Source organism: Myxocyprinus asiaticus, chromosome 19 (genome assembly GCF_019703515.2).
Source record: "Myxocyprinus asiaticus isolate MX2 ecotype Aquarium Trade chromosome 19, UBuf_Myxa_2, whole genome shotgun sequence".
NCBI classification, from domain to species: Eukaryota; Metazoa; Chordata; class Actinopteri; order Cypriniformes; family Catostomidae; genus Myxocyprinus; species Myxocyprinus asiaticus.
This window is the reverse complement of record NC_059362.1, coordinates 39802341-39822340: the sequence shown is the minus strand read 5'-3', so window position 1 is coordinate 39822340 and position 20000 is coordinate 39802341. Positions and strand designations below refer to the sequence as shown.

The 20000-nt window shown below is 37.4% G+C and overlaps 1 protein-coding gene across 3 annotated transcripts in view; it reads right to left on the bottom strand.

Annotated features, from left to right (window-relative positions):
* Positions 1-20000, bottom strand: part of LOC127410246 (protein FAM184A-like) — a 205510-nt gene that overhangs the window by 99023 nt on the left and 86487 nt on the right. For all 3 annotated transcript variants that reach the window (XM_051645408.1, XM_051645409.1, XM_051645410.1), the window contains exons 5-6: positions 16819-17000; positions 6166-6351 (exon numbers count right to left, since the gene is read on the bottom strand). In XM_051645408.1, the coding sequence (XP_051501368.1) occupies positions 6166-6351; positions 16819-17000 (368 nt within the window). The remainder of the gene's footprint in view (positions 1-6165; positions 6352-16818; positions 17001-20000) is intronic.

Below are 20000 nucleotides of genomic sequence, written 5' to 3'. Positions count from 1 at the left end.
GCCTCAATTTTTCAGTCTGCATTTCCATTTCTGAAAGCGGCAGGCAATACAGTGTCGGCACGATAAGGCCAAAGCTTCTGCGCTGTAATGAGATTAACCGTTTGCTGCCGAGGCTTCATCAGGGATGTCCAACGGTACAAAGTTTCCCTATGAAGGGTCACACAGGTTTGACAGCAGGCAATAAGGGCAGGGAGGGTGGATTTGGACAGGTGTAATCTGTATTTTTGAGTATTTTCTGTCAGTGTGGAGAGACTTTTAGGATCAGAGATAAACTGTGTCTTTGGAATTGAATACTAGCTTTTTATTTACTGCATACTACACTATACACTGCAGGTCCTTACCTGACCTTACTTAAATTCTATTTTTAACATACTATGATTTTAGATGCATTTATCCTAATGTTGCATACTAAATAGTACAGATAGCACGCAAATCGAGTTGCATCCAATGATTTAAAGTGGAAGTGTACAATTTCTGCAACACAGGTAAGACAAAACTGAGTTGTACACTTCTAAAACCCATCAGAAATATTACACCATCTGTGCACATTACATCCTACATTCTATTTTCAGCATACTATGATTTGAGCATCTGTATTCAGTTTTCAGCATACTATGATTCATACTATGATGCACTACTCTTAATTTTGCATACTATACAGTACAGGTAGCATGCAGGTTAAAGGTGAAGTGTTTAATGTCAGCGCAACTAGCGACACCAAATGGAATTGCACACTTCAAAAATCCATTAAAAACAGTACGCCATCTGTGCACCTTACATACTACTGTGTATTTTCAACATACTTTGATTATAGATGCATTAATGCTTATTTTGCATACTATATAGAGCAGATAGTATGCAATTTATTAAGATGAAGCCCATGATTTAAAGGTCAAGAGTGAAATTTCTGCACCACTTGCAACACCAAACGGAATTGCACACTTTGAAAATCCATCGGAAATAGTATGCCATCTTTGCAGCTTACATACGATGTCTTTTTCAACATACTATGATTTAAGATGCATTAATCCTATTTTTTCATACTCTGTAGTACAGTTAGTATGCTCATTTAGATGCAGCCCATTATTCAAATGTTCAGTGTGGAATTCTATGCCACTAGTGACACCAAATGGAATTGCAAACTTCGAAAATCCATCTGAAATCTGTGCACCTTTCATACCGAAGTCAGAAGTTTACATACACTAGGTTGAAGTCATTAAAACTCATTTTTTAACCACTCCACAGATTTAATATTAGCAAACTATAGTTTTGGAAAGTCGTTTAGGACATCTACTTTGTGCATAATATGAGTAATTTTTCCAGCAACTGTTTACAGACAGATTGTTTCACTTTTAATTGACTATATCACAATTCCAGTGGGTCACAAGTTTACACACACTAAGTTAACTGTGCCTTTAAGCAGCTTGGAAAATTCCAGAAAATTATGTCCTTTAGACAATTAGCCAATTAGCTTGTGATAGGAGGTGTACTGAATTGGAGGTTTACCTGTGGATGTATTTTAGTGCCTCTTTGCTTGACATCATGGGAAAATCAAAAGAAATCAGCCTCAGGAAAAAAAAATAAAAAATTGGACCTCCACAAGTCTGGTTCATCCTTGGGAGCAATTTCCAAATGCCTGAAGGAACCACATTTATCTGTACAAACAATAGTACGCAAGTATAAACACCATGGGACCACGCAGCCATAATACCGCTCAGGAAGGAGACACATTCTGTTTCCTAGAAATTAACATAGTTTGGTGCGAAAAGTGCAAATCAATCCCAGAACAACAGCAAAGGACCTTATGAAGATACTGGAGGAAACAGGTAGATAAGTATCTATATCCACAGTAAAACGAGTCCTATATCGACATAACCTGAAAGGCTGCTCAGCAAAGAAGATACCACTGCTCCAAAACTGCCATAAAAAAGCCAGACTACAGTTTGCAAGTGCACATTGGCACACAGATCTTACTTTTTGGAGAAATGTCCTCTGGTCTGATGAAACAAAAATTGAACTGTTTGGCCATAATGACCATTGTTATGTTTGGAGGAAAAAGGGTGAGGCTTGCAAGCCGAAGAACACCATCCCAACTGTGAAGCATGGTTTGCTGCAGGACAGACTGGTGCGCTTCACAAAATAGATGGCATCATGAGGAAGGAAAATTATGTGGATATATTGAAGCAACATCTCAATACATCAGCCAGGAAGTTAAAGCTTGGTCGCAAATGGGTCTTCCAAATGGACAATGACCCCAAGCATACCTCCAAAGTTGAGGCAAAATGGCTTAAGGAAAACAAAGTCAAGGTATTGGAGTGGCCATCACAAAGCCCTGACCTCAATTCGATGAAAAAGCATGTGAGAGCAAGGAGGCCTACAAACCTGACCCAGTTACACCTGTTCTGTCTGGAAGAATGGGCCAAAATTCCAGCAACTTATTGTGAGAAGCTTGTGAAATGTTTTGACCCAAGTTAAACAATTTAAAGGCAATGCTACCAAATACTAACAAAGTGTATGTAAACTTCTAACCCACTGGGTATGTGATGAAAGAAATAAAAGCTGAAGTAAATCATTCTCTGTACTATTATTCTGACATTTCACATTCTTAAAATAAAGTAATGATACTAACTGACCTAAGACAGGGAATGTTTTCTATTTTTAAATGTCAGGAATTGTGAAAAACTGAGTTTAAATGTATTTGGCTAAGGTGTATGTAAACTTCTGACTTCAACTGTACATACCTATTTCGAAAATTTAACACACATCTCCGTTAAAGATTGAGAGGTACAGTAGATAAGCAAAGAAAATCAAGGATTCAACATATACACCCACAAACAATCAATGTCCTTTTTAGACCTCAGTTTCAGTGACCTGAAAATTAAGGCACACACTGGGAACAATGCAACTGCCAGGGACGCTCCCTGAAAATGAAACAACTACCTTCTGCTCTTTCACGTTCAGCCAACGATCCAATGTGTGTGTGTGATTTATAATTACAAAAAGTATTTTTTGTTTTACTTTTGTAGATTTTGAGATGAATGTGTCGGCCTGCTGGCAGCTGCCAGTTTTGGGGGAGGCTGACAGATTGCGCTACGACTGAGTCAATCTTTGCAGCTTTGTGTGCTTTCATTTCATATGCTATCGGCTCGCAAAATCAAAACAGACAGTTTAGTCATGACGTTTTCCCCTTTTAATGCCTGTCTCTGCTGATGAGGGAAATAATGGTTCTGGTTTCAGTTTGTGGCACTGGGTTATGTTCAGGCCCCCTTGAATCTACACAGAACTCTGCAGAACATGCTACACATTTCCACAGAATTGCCACTGTGAAAGGGCTTTTTTCGTAGCACTCATGATCATGCAGCGGACATCAAGAGTTTCACTGAAAAATGACTATATATATGCTATTATGCTAGTCCGAATACAGCCCTCTTCATACGTAGCACAAAAGGGTGTGGACAACATTTGCCCTGAAAGCATGCACAGATGCACACTATAAAAATCCATCGGAAATAGGAAAAAAAAAAAAAAACGAATAGTAAATATGCCTTCAGAAGACTTGAAATATGATGCATAAGTTGCATGGACTGCTTTTATGATATGTTGGGTCCTTTTTTAAGCTTTAAGGTGAGGCACAATCCACTGCCATTGTTCTGAAAAACGGACTGTGATTTATTTAAAACATCTCCTTTTGTGTTCTGCATAACAAAGAATGTAATATGGGTTTGGTAAACATAGGGTGAGTAAATTATGTCATTTTAATTTTTGGGTGAGCTATTCCTTTATATATTTAGGCTTATTTGATAATGCTTCCAGCTACCCATGAGATTTCAGTACCCTCAGCTCATTTAAACACATTTTACCATATTTAAATCCATTTCACAGACTTTTTCCACAATATTCCACCACTAGCGACACAGAATGCAGCGGAAAAGTGTGCAGATTCAGTCTGGGTCTGTTTATGTCATTTTGTGTTATGGCAGCAAGAACAGCAAGGTGAATCAATAAAGACGTGAATCAATAAAGACGTGTCCCAGACATGTATCCACGTCTGGGACACCTTGAACAGGACAGAGAGGGAGAGATAGAGGCAGGGCAGAGGTGAGAGGAATTTTCACTGTTGTGCCTAATGAGGCATAGACGCCAAGCTGGGTATTGCTCTCTCCCTCACTACCAAGACTCCTGGAGATGGGGCACCTGCCTGTCCTCTCCCTCCCTCCCTCCCTCTCATCCTCATATTATCATTTTCTATTTCTCATAACCACACATTCCTAAAAATAGGTACTAATTTTAACCGAAAATGGGTTTACAGCCTGATTTTACTGGAAAACCTTTTTAAGTTCCATAAAGTGGAGCTCTTTCTTCAATCCCCCCCCCCCCCCACCCCTTAATCAGCAAAAAAAATTATCTATGTAATATGGAGGAGAAGGAGTGACGTTTAAAAAATGAAATGAAGGAAATCAATTATAAATGTGTTAAAACATAAAAATGCAAATAAATAAATCACTTTTTAAAAGGACAAATTAATAGACATATTTGAAATTGTTTAATTGAAGTATTAATTGTAGTTAAATATAACAATAAAGTAATAAATTAATAAATAATTTTAAATGCAAATTTCAAAACGCATTTCAAAAATGCATTTGCCAAATGCTTGTCTTTATCCATTTGCCAATCAAGTTAAAAAAATGCTATTAGACAGTTCACCCGTGGGAGCAACCAATGAACTTTCGACATTTTAAGACCTCACCCTTTCCCATGTGCTACTCGAAGTTGGACAGCTAAGGGAGGTAGGAACATGAGCAGTTGACATGCTCCACAAAGCCGTTACATTTTAATTAAAAAAATATATATTTTATTTAACTACAAAAAAATATATTTTTTTTATATGAATTCAATGGTTTTTAAATATGCCAGACTGTGAAATATATATATTTTTCAATTTAATTTTTTTAAATTAATTTGTTTATTGTTATATTTAACTACATTTTAAACATGAATTAAACAAAATTGTTAAATATGTCTATTAATTTGCCCATTTAGAAAAGTGATTTATTTATTAACTTTTTCATTAAAATGTTAAAATTGATTTCTTCATTTAATTTCAAGTGTCACATCTAGTCCGTCGTAATGTACTGATGCTTATAAGAACCCTGAAACCAAAACACTGATTTAAAACACCTTTAAAGTAACATCAATAACTTTTTAATTCTTCAAAGAAACATACAGCCATATTTGGAAGAAACACATGGAATTGTATTACTTGAGTCCTACTGTGCTATGGGGTTGAGTATTACAATGCTGCTAGTCTTTTAAAGGGCTAAAATGAAGACGATACATCAGTAGTGAAGCTATGTATCACAATGGACCTTTTTCACATTAGCATGTACAGAACACAGAAGTAAACTATAGTGGAAAACTTCAATAAATGATGAATGCGGAATCAACAGAGACCACAGCAAATATTACTTTTGCATTCCAATTTGCTCCCACAGCAAAAGATAAAATCCACTATTACAATTCCATGACTTTCCAAACAAAAATAAAAAATAAATAAAATAAAAGAGTGCGATGGCTTACAGCACTCAGAAGAGAGAAAAACGCCAAATTTACTGTCACTCCCACATCAGCTTTATTAGAAACCCCATAGCAGCAGTGTTGACTAGTCTTTTTAAAATAATGGCTAGTTAATATAACTAAATAATGTGATAAATTTACTCAAAATATAAAATTAACTGAAAATATATAAAAAAATGTATGCTGCTAAATAAGGCAGAAACACATCATTACAGTGTGTGAAAAGGCTCCATATCTAATGCAACTATATTCTGCATCTGCTGTTAACCACGGTTTCATCTGATCAGAGCATGAGCATGACACACATGATCCTAGAGATTGTAAATGAAAAATAAACTTATAAATGAGGACACATTTGAAATCCACTTTGAGAAACTATTACATTCTCCAATCCTCCCCCTGTTCCTTCACCAGCTCTCCGAGGTACGTCTTGTTTTTTGTCAAGATGTCACTTCACGATAAGACAGCATGCTACTCTCCAGCCTGAGCGTAATAACTGAAGTGCAATCATGCAGCTCATCAGGACTTTTTTAAGGGATGTGTGTGGGCACAAGCTGACAGCATGTGGGTGTGGTTACAGAGTTCACTTACGGTCAGGACACGGTTCTTCTCTTTCTCTGCGATGCTCTGGGTGTTCTCCAAAGCCGCTCGGTGCTTCCTGGAGAGCTCCTCCAGTGCCCGGCTGTGGGTATCCTTAAAATGAGCCGTATCCTCTTCGTATTTGGCACTCAGGTTCATTAGCTCCTTCTCATAGATCTGCTTCTCCTCTCGAAGAGACTGTTGAAAAAAAGGAGGGACTGTTTAGAGGGAATCTGATGCATATTGCTGAAGAACAGTGGCCCCATAAAGTATTTGGACACTTAAGTAACACTTAGAAATATATGAATGGCATTGCATTGAATAACACATTATCAAAGAAAGTGGTATCTGCAAACAAATGATGTCAGGATTTCACTTTCGGAGCCATTATAGCGGTTACCAACTGGTGTCAAGTTAATTTTAGTGGATGTATGAAGTCAGTTCCCTCCAGTTCACAAAGCTGTCCTAGCAAAGTAACAACATGTGTGGTTCAGCATATTAAGTTTGGACATATTCCAACCATCTTTGATAACCACAAATCGCAGAATACTTTATCTGAACAGTACCTATTCAGTATACTGTACATACTCAGTTGGTGCTAGATGGGCTGGTTTGAGTATTTCTGCAGCTGCTGATCTCCTGGGATTTTCAAGCACAACAGTCTCTAGAATTTACTCAGAATGGTGCCAAAAACAAAAAACATCCAGTGAGTGGCAGTTCTGTGAACGGAAATGCCTAGTTGATGAGAGAGGTCAACCGAGAATGGCCAGACTGGTTCGAACTAACAAAGTCTATGGTAACTCTGCAATTGTGGTGAGAAGAATATCATCTCAGAATGCTATTCTGAGATGCGGGTTGGTGCAGTTTTGATGGCACGAGGGGGACCTACACAATATTAGATAGGTGGTTTTAATGTTGTGGCTGATTGGTGTATATATATAAATATATATAGAATAGATATCTGTATATCTATTCTTTTATCATTTCAAACCTATCACACTTCCTATCATAACAGGGGTCTATGACATACAGAAGTCTTAAAGGTGCAATAACAAAAACAACCTGTTTAATTTTAAGGATCAGAAAACTGTGGAAATTAAATTAATGAAAATGGTTTATATATATATATATATGATATATATGTGTATATATATATATATATATATATATATATATACACACTGTATATATATATATATATATACACACACATACACATACACACACACACACACACACACACACACACAACCGGTCAAAAGTTTTGAAACACTTGACTGAAATGTTTCACATGATCTTAAATATCTTTTGATTTGAAGGTGTATGATTAAATGTTTGAAATTAGTTTTGTAGACAAAAATATAATTGTGCCAACATATTAATTTATTTCATTATAAAACTAAAATGTAATTAAAAAAAAAAGTTTTTGAAATTGATGACTTGGACCAAATAATAAAAAAAAGCAGCCAGTAAATGCCCAACATAGATGGGAACTCCTTCAATACTGTTTAAAAAGCATCCCAGGGTGATACCTCAAGAAGTTGGTTGAGAAAATGTCAAGAGTACATGTCTGCAAATTCTAGGCAAAGGGTGACTACTTTGAAGATGCTAAAATATTACACAGTTTTGATTTATTTTGGATTTTTTTTAGTCACAACATAATTCCCATAGTTCCATTGATGTTATTCCATAGTTTTGATGACTTTACTATTATTCTAAAATGTAAAAAAAAAAAAAAATTATAATAAAGAATGAGTGTGTTTCAAAACTTTTGACCGGTAGTGATATATATATATATATATATATATATATATATATATATATATATATATACAGGTGCATCTCAATAAATTAGAATGTCGTGGAAAAGTTCATTTATTTCAGTAATTCAACTCAAATTGTGAAACTCGTGTATTAAATAAATTCAATGCACACAGACTGAAGTAGTTTAAGTCTTTGGTTCTTTTAATTGTGATGATTTTGGCTCACATTTAACAAAAACCCACCAATTCACTATCTCAAAAAATTAGAATACATCATAAGACCAATAAAAAAAACATTTTTAGTGAATTGTTGGCCTTCTGGAAAGTATGTTAATTTACTGTATATGTACTCAATACTTGGTAGGGGCTCCTTTTGCTTTAATTACTGCCTCAATTTGGCGTGGCATGGAGGTGATCAGTTTGTGGCACTGCTGAGGTGGTATGGAAGCCCAGGTTTCTTTGAAAGTGGCCTTCAGCTCAACTGCATTTTTTGGTCTCTTGTTTCTCATTTTCCTCTTGACAATACCCCATAGATTCTCTATGGGGTTCAGGTCTGGTGAGTTTGCTGGCCAGTCAAGCACACCAACACCATGGTCATTTAACCAACTTTTGGTGCTTTTGGCAGTGTGGGCAGGTGCCAAATCCTGCTGGAAAATGAAATCAGCATCTTTAAAAAGCTGGTCAGCAGAAGGAAGCATGAAGTGCTCCAAAATTTCTTGCTAAACGGGTGCAGTGACTTTGGTTTTCAAAAAACACAATGGACCAACACCAGCAGATGACATTGCACCCCAAATCATCACAGACTGTGGAAACTTAACACTGGACTTCAAGCAACTTGGGCTATGAGCTTCTCCACCCTTCCTCCAGACTCTAGGACCTTGGTTTCCAAATGAAATACAAAACTTGCTCTCATCTGAAAAGAGGACTTTGGACCACTGGGCAACAGTCCAGTTCTTCTCCTTAGCCCAGGTAAGACGCCTCTGACGTTGTCTGTGGTTCAGGAGTGGCTTAACAAGAGGAATAAGACAACTGTAGCCAAATTCCTTGACACGTCTGTGTGTGGTGGCTCTTGATGCCTTGACCCCAGCCTCAGTCCATTCCTTGTGAAGTTCTCCCAAATTCTTGAATCGATTTTGCTTGACAATCCTCATAAGGCTGTGGTTCTCTCGGTTGGTTGTGCATCTTTTTCTTCCACACTTTTTCCTTCCACTCAACTTTCTGTTAACATGCTTGGATACAGCACTCTGTGAACAGCCAGCTTCTTTGGCAATGAATGTTTGTGGCTTACCCTCCTTGTGAAGGGTGTCAATGATTGTCTTCTGGACAACTGTCAGATCAGCAGTCTTCCCCATGATTGTGTAGCCTAGTGAACCAAACTGAGAGACCATTTTGAAGGCTCAGGAAACCTTTGCAGGTGTTTTGAGTTGATTAGCTGATTGGCATGTCACCATATTCTAATTTTTTGAGATAGTGAATTGGTGGGTTTTTGTTAAATGTGAGCCAAAATCATCACAATTAAAAGAACCAAAGACTTAAACTACTTCAGTCTGTGTGCATTGAATTTATTTAATACACGAGTTTCACAATTTGAGTTGAATTACTGAAATAAATGAACTTTTCCATGACATTCTAATTTATTGAGATGCACCTGTGTGTATATATATATATATATATATATATATATATATATATATATATATATATATATACACACAGTACTGTGCAAAAGTCTTAGGCACATAAGATGTTTCACAAAAGCATTTGTCTTAAGATGGTTATTTATATCTTCAGCTTTAGTGTGTCAATAGGAAATATAAATGTTAGACTCCAAAATATTACTTTTGCAAATAGAAAAGATTAGAATAGAAGAACAGGGAGCCCTGCAACAGATGTCATGTCCCCCACAAAGCCCCCCACTGAACATCTTGTCTGTCTGAGATTACATAAAGAGACAGAAGCAATTGAGACAGCCTAAATACAGTTGTGCTCTTTGCATACCCTGGCAGAAATTGTGAAATTTTTGCATTGATTTTGAAAATATGACTGATCATGCAAAAAAAACTGTCTTTTATTTAATGATTGTGATCATATGAAGCCATTTATTATCACATAGTTGTTTGGCTCCTTTTTAAATCATAATGATAACAGAAATCACCCAAATGGCCCTGATCAAAAGTCTACATACCCTTGAAAGTTTGGCCTTGTTACAGACACACAAGGTGAAACACACAGGTTTAAATGGCAATTAAAGGTTAATTCCCAAACCTGTGCCTTTTTAAATTGCAATTAGTGTCTGTGTTTAAATAGTCAATGAGTTTGTTAGCTCTCATGTGGATGCACTGAGCTGGCTAGATACTGAGCCATGGGTCATGCCAGGGGCTCCCCGGCCTGAGAGAACAAGGGAGGAATGTGGGAGGGCGGGGCCAGGTCATGATTCCGCACACCTGGCCCCTAATTAGGCTGTTGAAGTCAGAGAGGGATAAGGCCGACCGGAGATGGCAGAGCGAAAGAGAAAGAGTTACGGGCAGCTGTCCGACTGTGTGTGTTTGTCTTTTTGGTTCAGTTTATTATTAAAATATTATTTATATTGTTAATCCGGTTCTCGCCTCCTCCTTACCATTGAACTGCGTTACATATATATATATATACACACACACACACTGGTGGCCAAAATTTTGGAATACTGTACAAATTTTGATGTTTCGGAAGGAAATTGGTACTTTAATTCACCAAAGTGGCATTCAACTGATCACAAAGTATAGTCAGAACATTACTGATTTAAAAAACAGCACCATTACTATTTGAAAAAAAGTCATTTTTGATTCATTTTTGACAACATGCGAGGAGAAATAGACACCTCAAATGTTCTCATCTGACAGCTTCATTGAATTCTACCCGCTCAACACCAGTTTCATGTAGGCTACAACAGAAAAGAAAAGACTCAGGGGTGCAGGCCTTACGGGAAGAATTGCAAAGAAAAAGCCACTTTTGAACAGAAAATCAAAAAGAAAATGTTAGAGTGGGCAATGAAACACAGACATTGGACAACAAATAATTGGAAAAGAGTGTTATGGATCTTAACCCCATTGAGCTTTTGTGGGATCAGCCACATCTATGGCAAGTGCTACAGGAAGTGTGGGGTGAAATATCACCTGAGTATCTGGACAAACTGACAGCTAGAATGCCAAGGATCTGCAAAGCTGTCATTGCTGCACATGGAAGATTTTTTGATGAATACACTTTGAAGTATTTTGAAAAATTTCAAATTGTAATAGTAAAATTTCACATTATTAATGTCCTGACCATACATTGTGATCAGTTGAATGCCACTTTGGTGAATAAAAGTACCAACTTCTTTCCATAAGAGCAAAATCTGTACATTATTCCAAACTTTTGGTGTATACAAATATATTGTTACTTTAATGTTCATCATTATGTTCTAAGATATCTAAAGTTCAAGTTAACAATCATTTAAGACTGATGGCATAAGCTAACTACATATCGCTATACTTTATTCAAAGAATAAAATCAGCACACAGCAGTATAATAAAGTTCTTTTCACTTTCAGTTAAACATGACACAAAGCGAAATGAAGTCAGTGTAATTCAGAGTAGGCTATGGGGTTTTGAAAAGGGAACAAACAGTAAAAGATAAGGGACACAGGGTGCTGTTGATGAATGCTGCAAATCCAATCTAAGAGGATATGAGTGACAGCAGAAAGACTGCATCAAACTGCCTTTGACATATTCCACACGAGTCCGTGCCACAACAGCCCGCAAGCAAATACAGTTCCCATTACAAAACCTGCAACGCGTCGGCACAGTGGATCACTCTACAGTGCTTTCCTACACTATTTGGTGCATGTTGTCATAGTAACACCTAACTCAAGGCTACATTGCTTACGAAAGTCTCAACTCTGATGTGGGCAAAAGAGAGAAAAAAAAAAAAAAGAGAAAGCTTGATGAGATATTTTATTCAGAGGGAGTTATCCTGAAATACCCTGAACTCCTCACTTACAAAAAAGTACTATGGTCTTACAGTGATATTATTAAATGGTAATACCATGGTACTTGATATACAGTATACTATGTAGGGATGTGAAAATCAACATATTTTCAAAATCATCTAGCTGGGGGTTACCTGAATGATTAGCTCAATAACTGTTATGGAGGAAACCCTGTATAATATACATTTTTGGGTTCACCTGACCCCCATCAGACACATTTTGTTAGGGGCTGTTCAGCCCAAACGCTTCTAAAAAAAAATAGACGCAGTGCAACAAATGTAACAGAAGGCAGGTATCACGAGACATGTTCTATAAAAGTTCAGAAAGTTATTTTAACTTGATGGCATCTAAAAAAGCATGGTGTAAGGATTATGTGACACATTATTTTCTTAGTAGACTGGAGAAATGAGAGCTGAAAATGGGCCTTTGCCATCATGGGTAAAAATGTAATTTTATTATAAATAAAAACATAAAATACTCATTTCAAACAGTAATAAAAAATTGCAACAGTTCTAAAGTTTTTGCTAGTATTTTCGATCAATTTAATTGTGGTGGTGTGTAATAAAGAGGTATACTATAGATTACATCTTTGTAATCTTAGTCGAACCTGAACATTCTGAACACATCCTTTTTTTTTTTTTTTTTTTTTTAATAGCCAAATCTACTGGATATTTTAATGAATGGGCATTTTCTGTCAGCCACACTAAACCACGCCCACAGCATTGTGCGTGTGTTTGTCAAGACTGCCGAACAGACTTTCTCGAAGAAGAATGTCAATACTCAGCATTTATTTGTTGAATTAAATTACACATACTGCATGACTTACGTACTTGTGGATGGTACTGTGAGCAAAGGAAACTGTATATTTGTGCAGTCTTCTGGTGTGTGGATTCGTGAATTGAGCGTGTGGATCTGTTGCATGCATGTGTGGATTGGTTGACAGTGGATTCCCGTGTGCATTTGTCGATCTGTAGCGTGCATTTTTTCTGGCTACTGATGATAGTCAAAATTGCACAACCACAGATGCAGAAGATCTCACTCATTTATGTGCGGAACCAGGCATAGCTTTTGTAGGCTATTGAGTGAAGAAAAGGTAGAAACTCTTCATTCCCCTAACAAATGTATCCAGTTTGAACGGGAACGCCGTTCCCCCACAAAATTCATTCCGGGTTCCCCCATGTTCCCCCCCATTTCCAGCTCTGGTTTAAACATTAGGCCCTTCAAAGTATACCATTGCATATGTCCCAAAAACCTTGGTATTATCATGGGGAATGCCCAAAAACAAGGTATTATCATGGCACCATGTCCAAAATAAAACATGTAATACCAACTAACTTTTTGGTCCTTTTTTGTGCGTAAGTGCTGTCAGGGTAGAGTTGACAGTCCTTGTGTCTTTCAAGGAAGATGGCTCAGGGGACAAGCTTTGTTCTTGTGTACTTCACATATTATATGTAGGGCTTAAATTGAGATTTTTGTGGAGGGGGAACCCTAACCCCCCAGTGACGGACAAACTGCAAATATTTGTTTTCTCTTTTTTGTATCAGAGGTGCTGGAATGCTGTTCTTGACCGTTCCGCTCCAGTTGATTCCACTCCCTGATTATACAGTATGTGAATGACAATTGTGTCAATGTTTTCATTTTCTGAAACTTTGCACAAAACTGGAAAATGGGCATTTCATTTATATTTTATTGTTAAGCCTTCTTTATTAGACAAAGATAGTAAAGACAGTGACAGAAAGGTACAGAATTTCAGGAGGGATGATATTGAGACATGTCGTAGATCAGACTTGAATCTGCATTATCGAAATCACCAAGGCTTAACGCATCTGGAGCATGTGTGCTAACCACTGATTCATGGTGCAGACCAAAAAAATTATTTGCAAAGAGGCTTTTTAAAAAAGTTTACAAGACTCTGCTGCTAAAACTGCTGAGAGAGATATTTTTAGAGCAAAACAAGCCCACATTCACACAATCTGTTTATTGTGGGCTCTCAACTTATTAATAATGAAACAAAACCTAAATGGGATAGAACAGCCAAAAAGCCAAACTGGTAGAGCAGATTGTTGCATGAAAACAGCAAGAAATGCCATACTGCACAGAGTCAAATAAATAGCCATGCTGGCTCTATAAAAGAAAAATGAATGCCAGGCTGTGGGAAACCACTGAGACACAGGATTCCTTATCAATCAAACCAAACATCCACAAAGAGACATATTTTATAAGGTATTGAGCATTTTCCAATCTTCTGAATTAAACATGGTTTGTTTTAGTAGATATAGCTTTGATAATGGCCAGTGAAGAACACTTGTATATACTTAAAAAGCTAATGCTGTCTCAGAGGAGTTCATGTGAAATAAATGTTTCTGCTGAAGATTTTTGATTCAGCTATAAATTTGAAGAGAGGTTTCTGCAAGAGAGTGCTGTTTTAAACACACAGTAGCATATACTGTACATTAGTGTTGGGTTTGAGTCCACCTTAGTTGAGTCCAAGTCTTTAAACTATCGAGTCCGAGTCCAAAAGGGGCCGAGTCGGACTCAAGACCGAGTCCATAACAGGCAGAGTAAAGTCGAGTCCAAATGAATCTGTTCAAGAATCTGAATTAAAATTGTAACCGTAAAGTCAACATCAATATTTTAAGCTTATTTTAACCTTATTTTAACCTTCACAACTAAGAAAAACAATTTGTCAATATAAATGCAAAAATGATTAGTATCCTGCTGAACAAATTTCAAAGTAGTTTCAGAATGAAAGCATATGCTTTAGGTGTATGAAGACAAATCTGTCCTTCAACACACTTCTTATAGCATTCTATTGAAATTTCAATTATTCGTTGCTTTTCCCCTCCACTCACAACCAAAGAAATTGAAAGCTGCATTAGTCATTACAACCATAGTTATTATTATTTCAAATTTTAATTTAGTTTTTATTTCTACTTCATTTTAAATTTGTCCATTCAATTTAGTTTAGTTTTATCTAAAATTATGGGTAAAATTCATTTAATGCAATTAATTAAATACATTTAATGTGTTTAATATATTGAATAAATGGTCATATTAAAACATTTAATAATGCTCATAAAATTTAATACAACAACAGAAAATAAAAACAGAAAAGATCAGATCCAATTAAAAAAAAGATTTATATACTACAGTACTACACGTCACACTTTTCAGTCCTCCTGCTGTGTCCAAGTATAGCCTACTTCCCTAAAGTCAAGATCAAACTCACCTTGGGCTGACGTTTTGTTCTTTTCACATTATATTTAGTATGGATAATAGGTGAATAGAGACTTCTCCCCTCACTTGTGTTCTTCATTGTATTATCTGACTTTTTTACCATAGAAAAGCAAGTGCCAGCTTTACAGGTAACACACAGATGTTGCGCTACAAATAGGTGACGGACTGAGTTGTACAATTTCCATCATGGTCTATTTCATCCGTCATATTAGTTTAAATGTCCCTGATGCGTAGTAAATTTGATTTTGTCTCGATATAGTCAACATTTTCAGTTAGAAATGACTTTGCATGGTCATATGGAGTCTGATAAAACATTTGTTCTATTTAATCATTTGCAGAGTTGGGGAACGTACTTTTTAAAGTGTACTTACGTTATTGATATTTCTGGATGAGAAAGGCAGAGCATGTGTGGCGATCTCTTTCCCGCACACACATACAGCACGGGTGCGAGGGTGAGAGAGTTAAAAAAGTACTTTGAAAGAGATCGTGCTGCTGCTCTCAGACAGAATAATCACACGTAAGGACATATACGCGTGTAAACTGATGCGCAGTCTCAAATACACTGAATGTATGATAGTACTAACTGTAGAGAGCACATCAGTATGAAGACAAAGTCAAATCCCGGACATTAAGAGGCAATTTTGAAATCCTGGCCGGACGCTTTTTCAGATCTGAAAAAGAGGACATGTCTGGAGAAAAGAGGACATATGGTCACCCTATGTTACTTTATTTGTTTGTTTGTTTGTTGTTCATTGCATCACAAATGCCATGGACTCGGCCGGACTCGGAAAAAAATCCCAAGTCTGAAAGGCTCGAGTCCGAGTCAGGTCTGAGTAAAAATGCATCCGAGTCTGTGACAAGTTCAAGTCCATTAAAATTGGACCTGTGAGGGGGGCCAGGGTAGCTCAGCGAGTAAAGACACTGACTACCACCCCTGGAGTCACGGGTTTGAATCCAGGGCGTGCTGAGTGACTCCAGCCAGGTCTCCTAAGCAACCAAATTGGCCCGGTTGCTAGGGAGGGTAAAGTCACATGGGGTAACCTCCTCGTGGTTGCTATAACGTGGTTCTAGCTCTCGGTGGGGTGCGTGGTGAGTTGTGCGTGGATGGTGCGGAGATTAGAATGAAGCCTCCACACGAGCTATGTTTCCGCTGTAACGCGCTCAACAAGCCATGTGATAAGATGCACGGACTGACATCTCAGACGCAGAGGCAACTGAGATTCGTCCTCCACTTTGGGGATTGAGGCAAGTCACTACGCTACCACTAGGACTTAGAGCGCATTGGCAATTGGGCATTCCAAATTGGGGAGAAAATCACAACAAAAAAAAAAAAATGTACCTGTGACTCGGATTCGAGTCAGAGTCTGAACTCGAGTACCCCAAATCTACTGTACATATTTTTAACATTAGCACATTTTACTTTCCTAATCTGATGAATTTCCAAATTAAATAGGACATTAAATGAGAAAAAATGGAAAGGCTGTGACTTGATTTTATTGTGAATCGCTTGAATCGTGAAAAGCATCCATTACACATGCAAAATGGAGGCAGGTGGTTGGAGGGGAGTGGTTGAAAAGTAAAAGGGATTTGTGATAACAGCCAGAAATGTTCCTGGTACAGCATGCATATTCAGTGAATTGGATTGGTTTGATCTGTTACCTTCTCCAGGGAGACAATCTGCTGTCTCTGCCTCTCGTCCAGCATTTGGCATTTGCTCTGCAGCGCCCCTCGTTCCTCCTCCAGACGCAACACCTTGTCCTTCAGACGAGACTTTTCTGATTCGAGATCCCGAATGACGGCCTCATGAGTCATTTGAGTGGCCTGCAGACTTCCGATCTGACCTGAGTGGCAGACACAACAACTTTAGAGGGAGAGCTGGTGATGGGATACAGGATAGAACTTCACACTAGTTACCAGAATGTCGATAGTTTGAATCCCATCTATTGTAGGTGGGAGAAAAACCTAGATGAGGGCAGACATGGTCAAAGATCCATTTTTACAAACAATATGGTGAACTTGAATAGAGCACATTATCCCCTACTGCCCCCAGGTTTGTCGTTTACTCTGCACTGTATGTATGGATGCCTCGTCTATTGCTACAGTAAGTTAAGAATGGAATACTAGCATACTGCTTACTATACAGATTAATGTATTAATAAATATAATTTATTCAAATTTGAGTAAAAATGTCTTAAAGGAATGTTCCGGGTTCAATATAAGTTAAGTTTAATCGACAGCATTTGTGGCATAATGTTGATTTTCAAATTAAATTATTCTGACTCGTCCCTCCTTTTCTTTAACAAAAACAACAAAAACAAAAAAGAAGCAAAAATCGAGGTTACAGTGAGACACTTACAATGGAAGTAAATGGGGCCAAATTTTGAAGGGTTTAAAGACAGAAATGTGAAGCTTATTATTTTATAAAACCACTTATATTAATTCTTCTGTTAAAAATGTGTGTTATTTATGTAAAGTTGTTTAAATTGGCGCTTTTATGGTTGTTTTAGGGTTTTAAGGTTTACACTGTTACGTCGTCATGGCAACAATGTTTTAAAATTGTATATAACTTTGCACAGAAAAGATTAGTAAGAGATTTTATCACACTAAAATCATGTTGACATGCATATTGTTTATGCCTTGTGGCTATACTTCTGAAACTGAGTATTTTAACATTTACGGATTGGCCCCATTCACTCTGGGTTACTGCCTCACTGTAACCCAGATTTTTTTCTCTTTTTTAAGAAAAGGAGGGACAAGTCAAAATATTTGTTTGGTAATCAACATTATGCCACAAATGCTGTTGATTCAGCTTAACTTGTACTAAACCCAGAATATTCCTTTAAGCTATGCCAGTCCAATTAAATAATCAGTTATAAAGATGATGTTAAAAATAACTATCACAATTGCTTGCAATTCAGTCGACAAACTGGAAATGTAAGGTAAAATTTGGCACACTGAATTTTGGGATACAGTATTACAATATAACAATACTTGGGGATTAAACTTGCCCTTTCCACAATTTGTTTGATTTATACGAAAAAGAAACAGTGTTAAAATTAGATTGATGTAATGAAAGTGAAATAACTTTCAAATTTCATTAAATATCTCTGAAAAAATAATAAAAGTGAACACATGTTCAATAGATTATTTCATTTTAAACATTTAAAAAGAACTGTCAAAGATGTGACCTTGTGGGCAATGTACTATGTGTTCCATCATGAGTACCTTGGCAGAATGTCACCATTTACTTTCGTTGTATTTTTCCCCCATATGAAGCAAGTAGATGGTGAGGGTTTCAGTCCCTAGCATCTCCTTTTGTGTTACATGAGGGAAAAATATAATTTTGGGGTGAACAAACACATTAAAGGCAATGAGCCGAGGAAAAAAAAATACTCTCTGACGATGCTTCAGCTCAATTTTGAATGCATGTTTAATGATTATGAATGTGTAGAAAACACATTCACACTTTAATTACACTTAACTGAATCACATATAAATATGTGTGTGTAATGCATCAGATTGTATTGTTTTGGCCCAGATAAAAGATAAGAACTGTGTTTGGCATTTAGGTGTGACAGGCCCAGCTGGGTTCTGCCTCCCTCGGGGAACATTCCAGAATCTGGGTGATGAGCACAGCTAGGACACACATCTGCTGTTGCCAGGATACCAGGAGGTGATCCGTCACCCCAAACTTTACTGTCAACAAGCAAGGTGCCTGAAACTAGAACCTGTTTTCAAAGCACCTAGCTTTGGAATTCAGATTCTAATTTTCACTTCTCATACATGAAACATTTCGCAATCAGTTTTCCATTAAGTGAACTTTCGTTCTTTCATAGCCTTTCAGAAGTCTTGAATTCAAGAAATGATAATGAAAAATACAGCGATGTGAAAAACTAACTACTCCCTTAAATTTAATAGCTGGTTGCGCCAACTTTAGAAGCAACAACTGCAACCAAATGCTTCCGAAAACTGGAGATCAGTCTTTCACAATGCTGTGGTGGAATTTTGGCCCACTTTTCTTTACAGAACTACTTTAGTTTAGCCACATTGGAGAGTTTTCGAGCATGAACTGCCCGTTTAAGGTCCTGCCACAGCATTTCAATCGGGTTCAAGTCAGGACTTTGACTAGGCCACTCCAAAACTTAAATTTTGCTTCTTTTGAGCCATTAAGAGGTGGACTTACTCCTATGCTTTGGATCATTGTCTTACTGCATAATCCAGTTGCTCTTGAGCTTCAACTCACGGACTGATGACTGGATGTTCTACTTTAGGATTTTCTGGTAGAGAGCAGAATTCATGTTTCCCTCAATTATTGCAAGTCACCCTGGCCCTGAAGCAGCAAAGTATCCCCACACCATCACACTACCACCACCATGCTTGACCATAGGTATGATGTTCTTTTTGTGGAATTCTGTGTTTGATTTACACCAGATGTAACGGGACACCTGTCTTCCAAACAGCTCCACTTTCGGCTCAGCAGTCTACAGAACATTCTCCCAAAAGTTTTTAGTTTCATCAAGGTGTGTTTTGGCAAAATTCTGTTAATTTTACACCTTAATGTTCTTCTGGGTTAGCAGTGGTTTTCACCACACCACTCTTCCATGGATGCCATTTTTGGCCAGTGTCTTTCTGATAGCGGAGTCATGAACAAAGACCATTATTGATGCGAGAGAGGCCTGCAGTTCCTGGGATGTTGTCCTTAACTTTTTTGTGACTTCCTGGATGAGTCGTCACTGTGTCGTCAACAGTTTTCCACATTTGGAGACAATGGCTCTCAATGTGCTTCTTTGGAGTCCCAGAGCCTTTGAAATAGCTTTGTAACCCTTCCCAGACTGATGTAT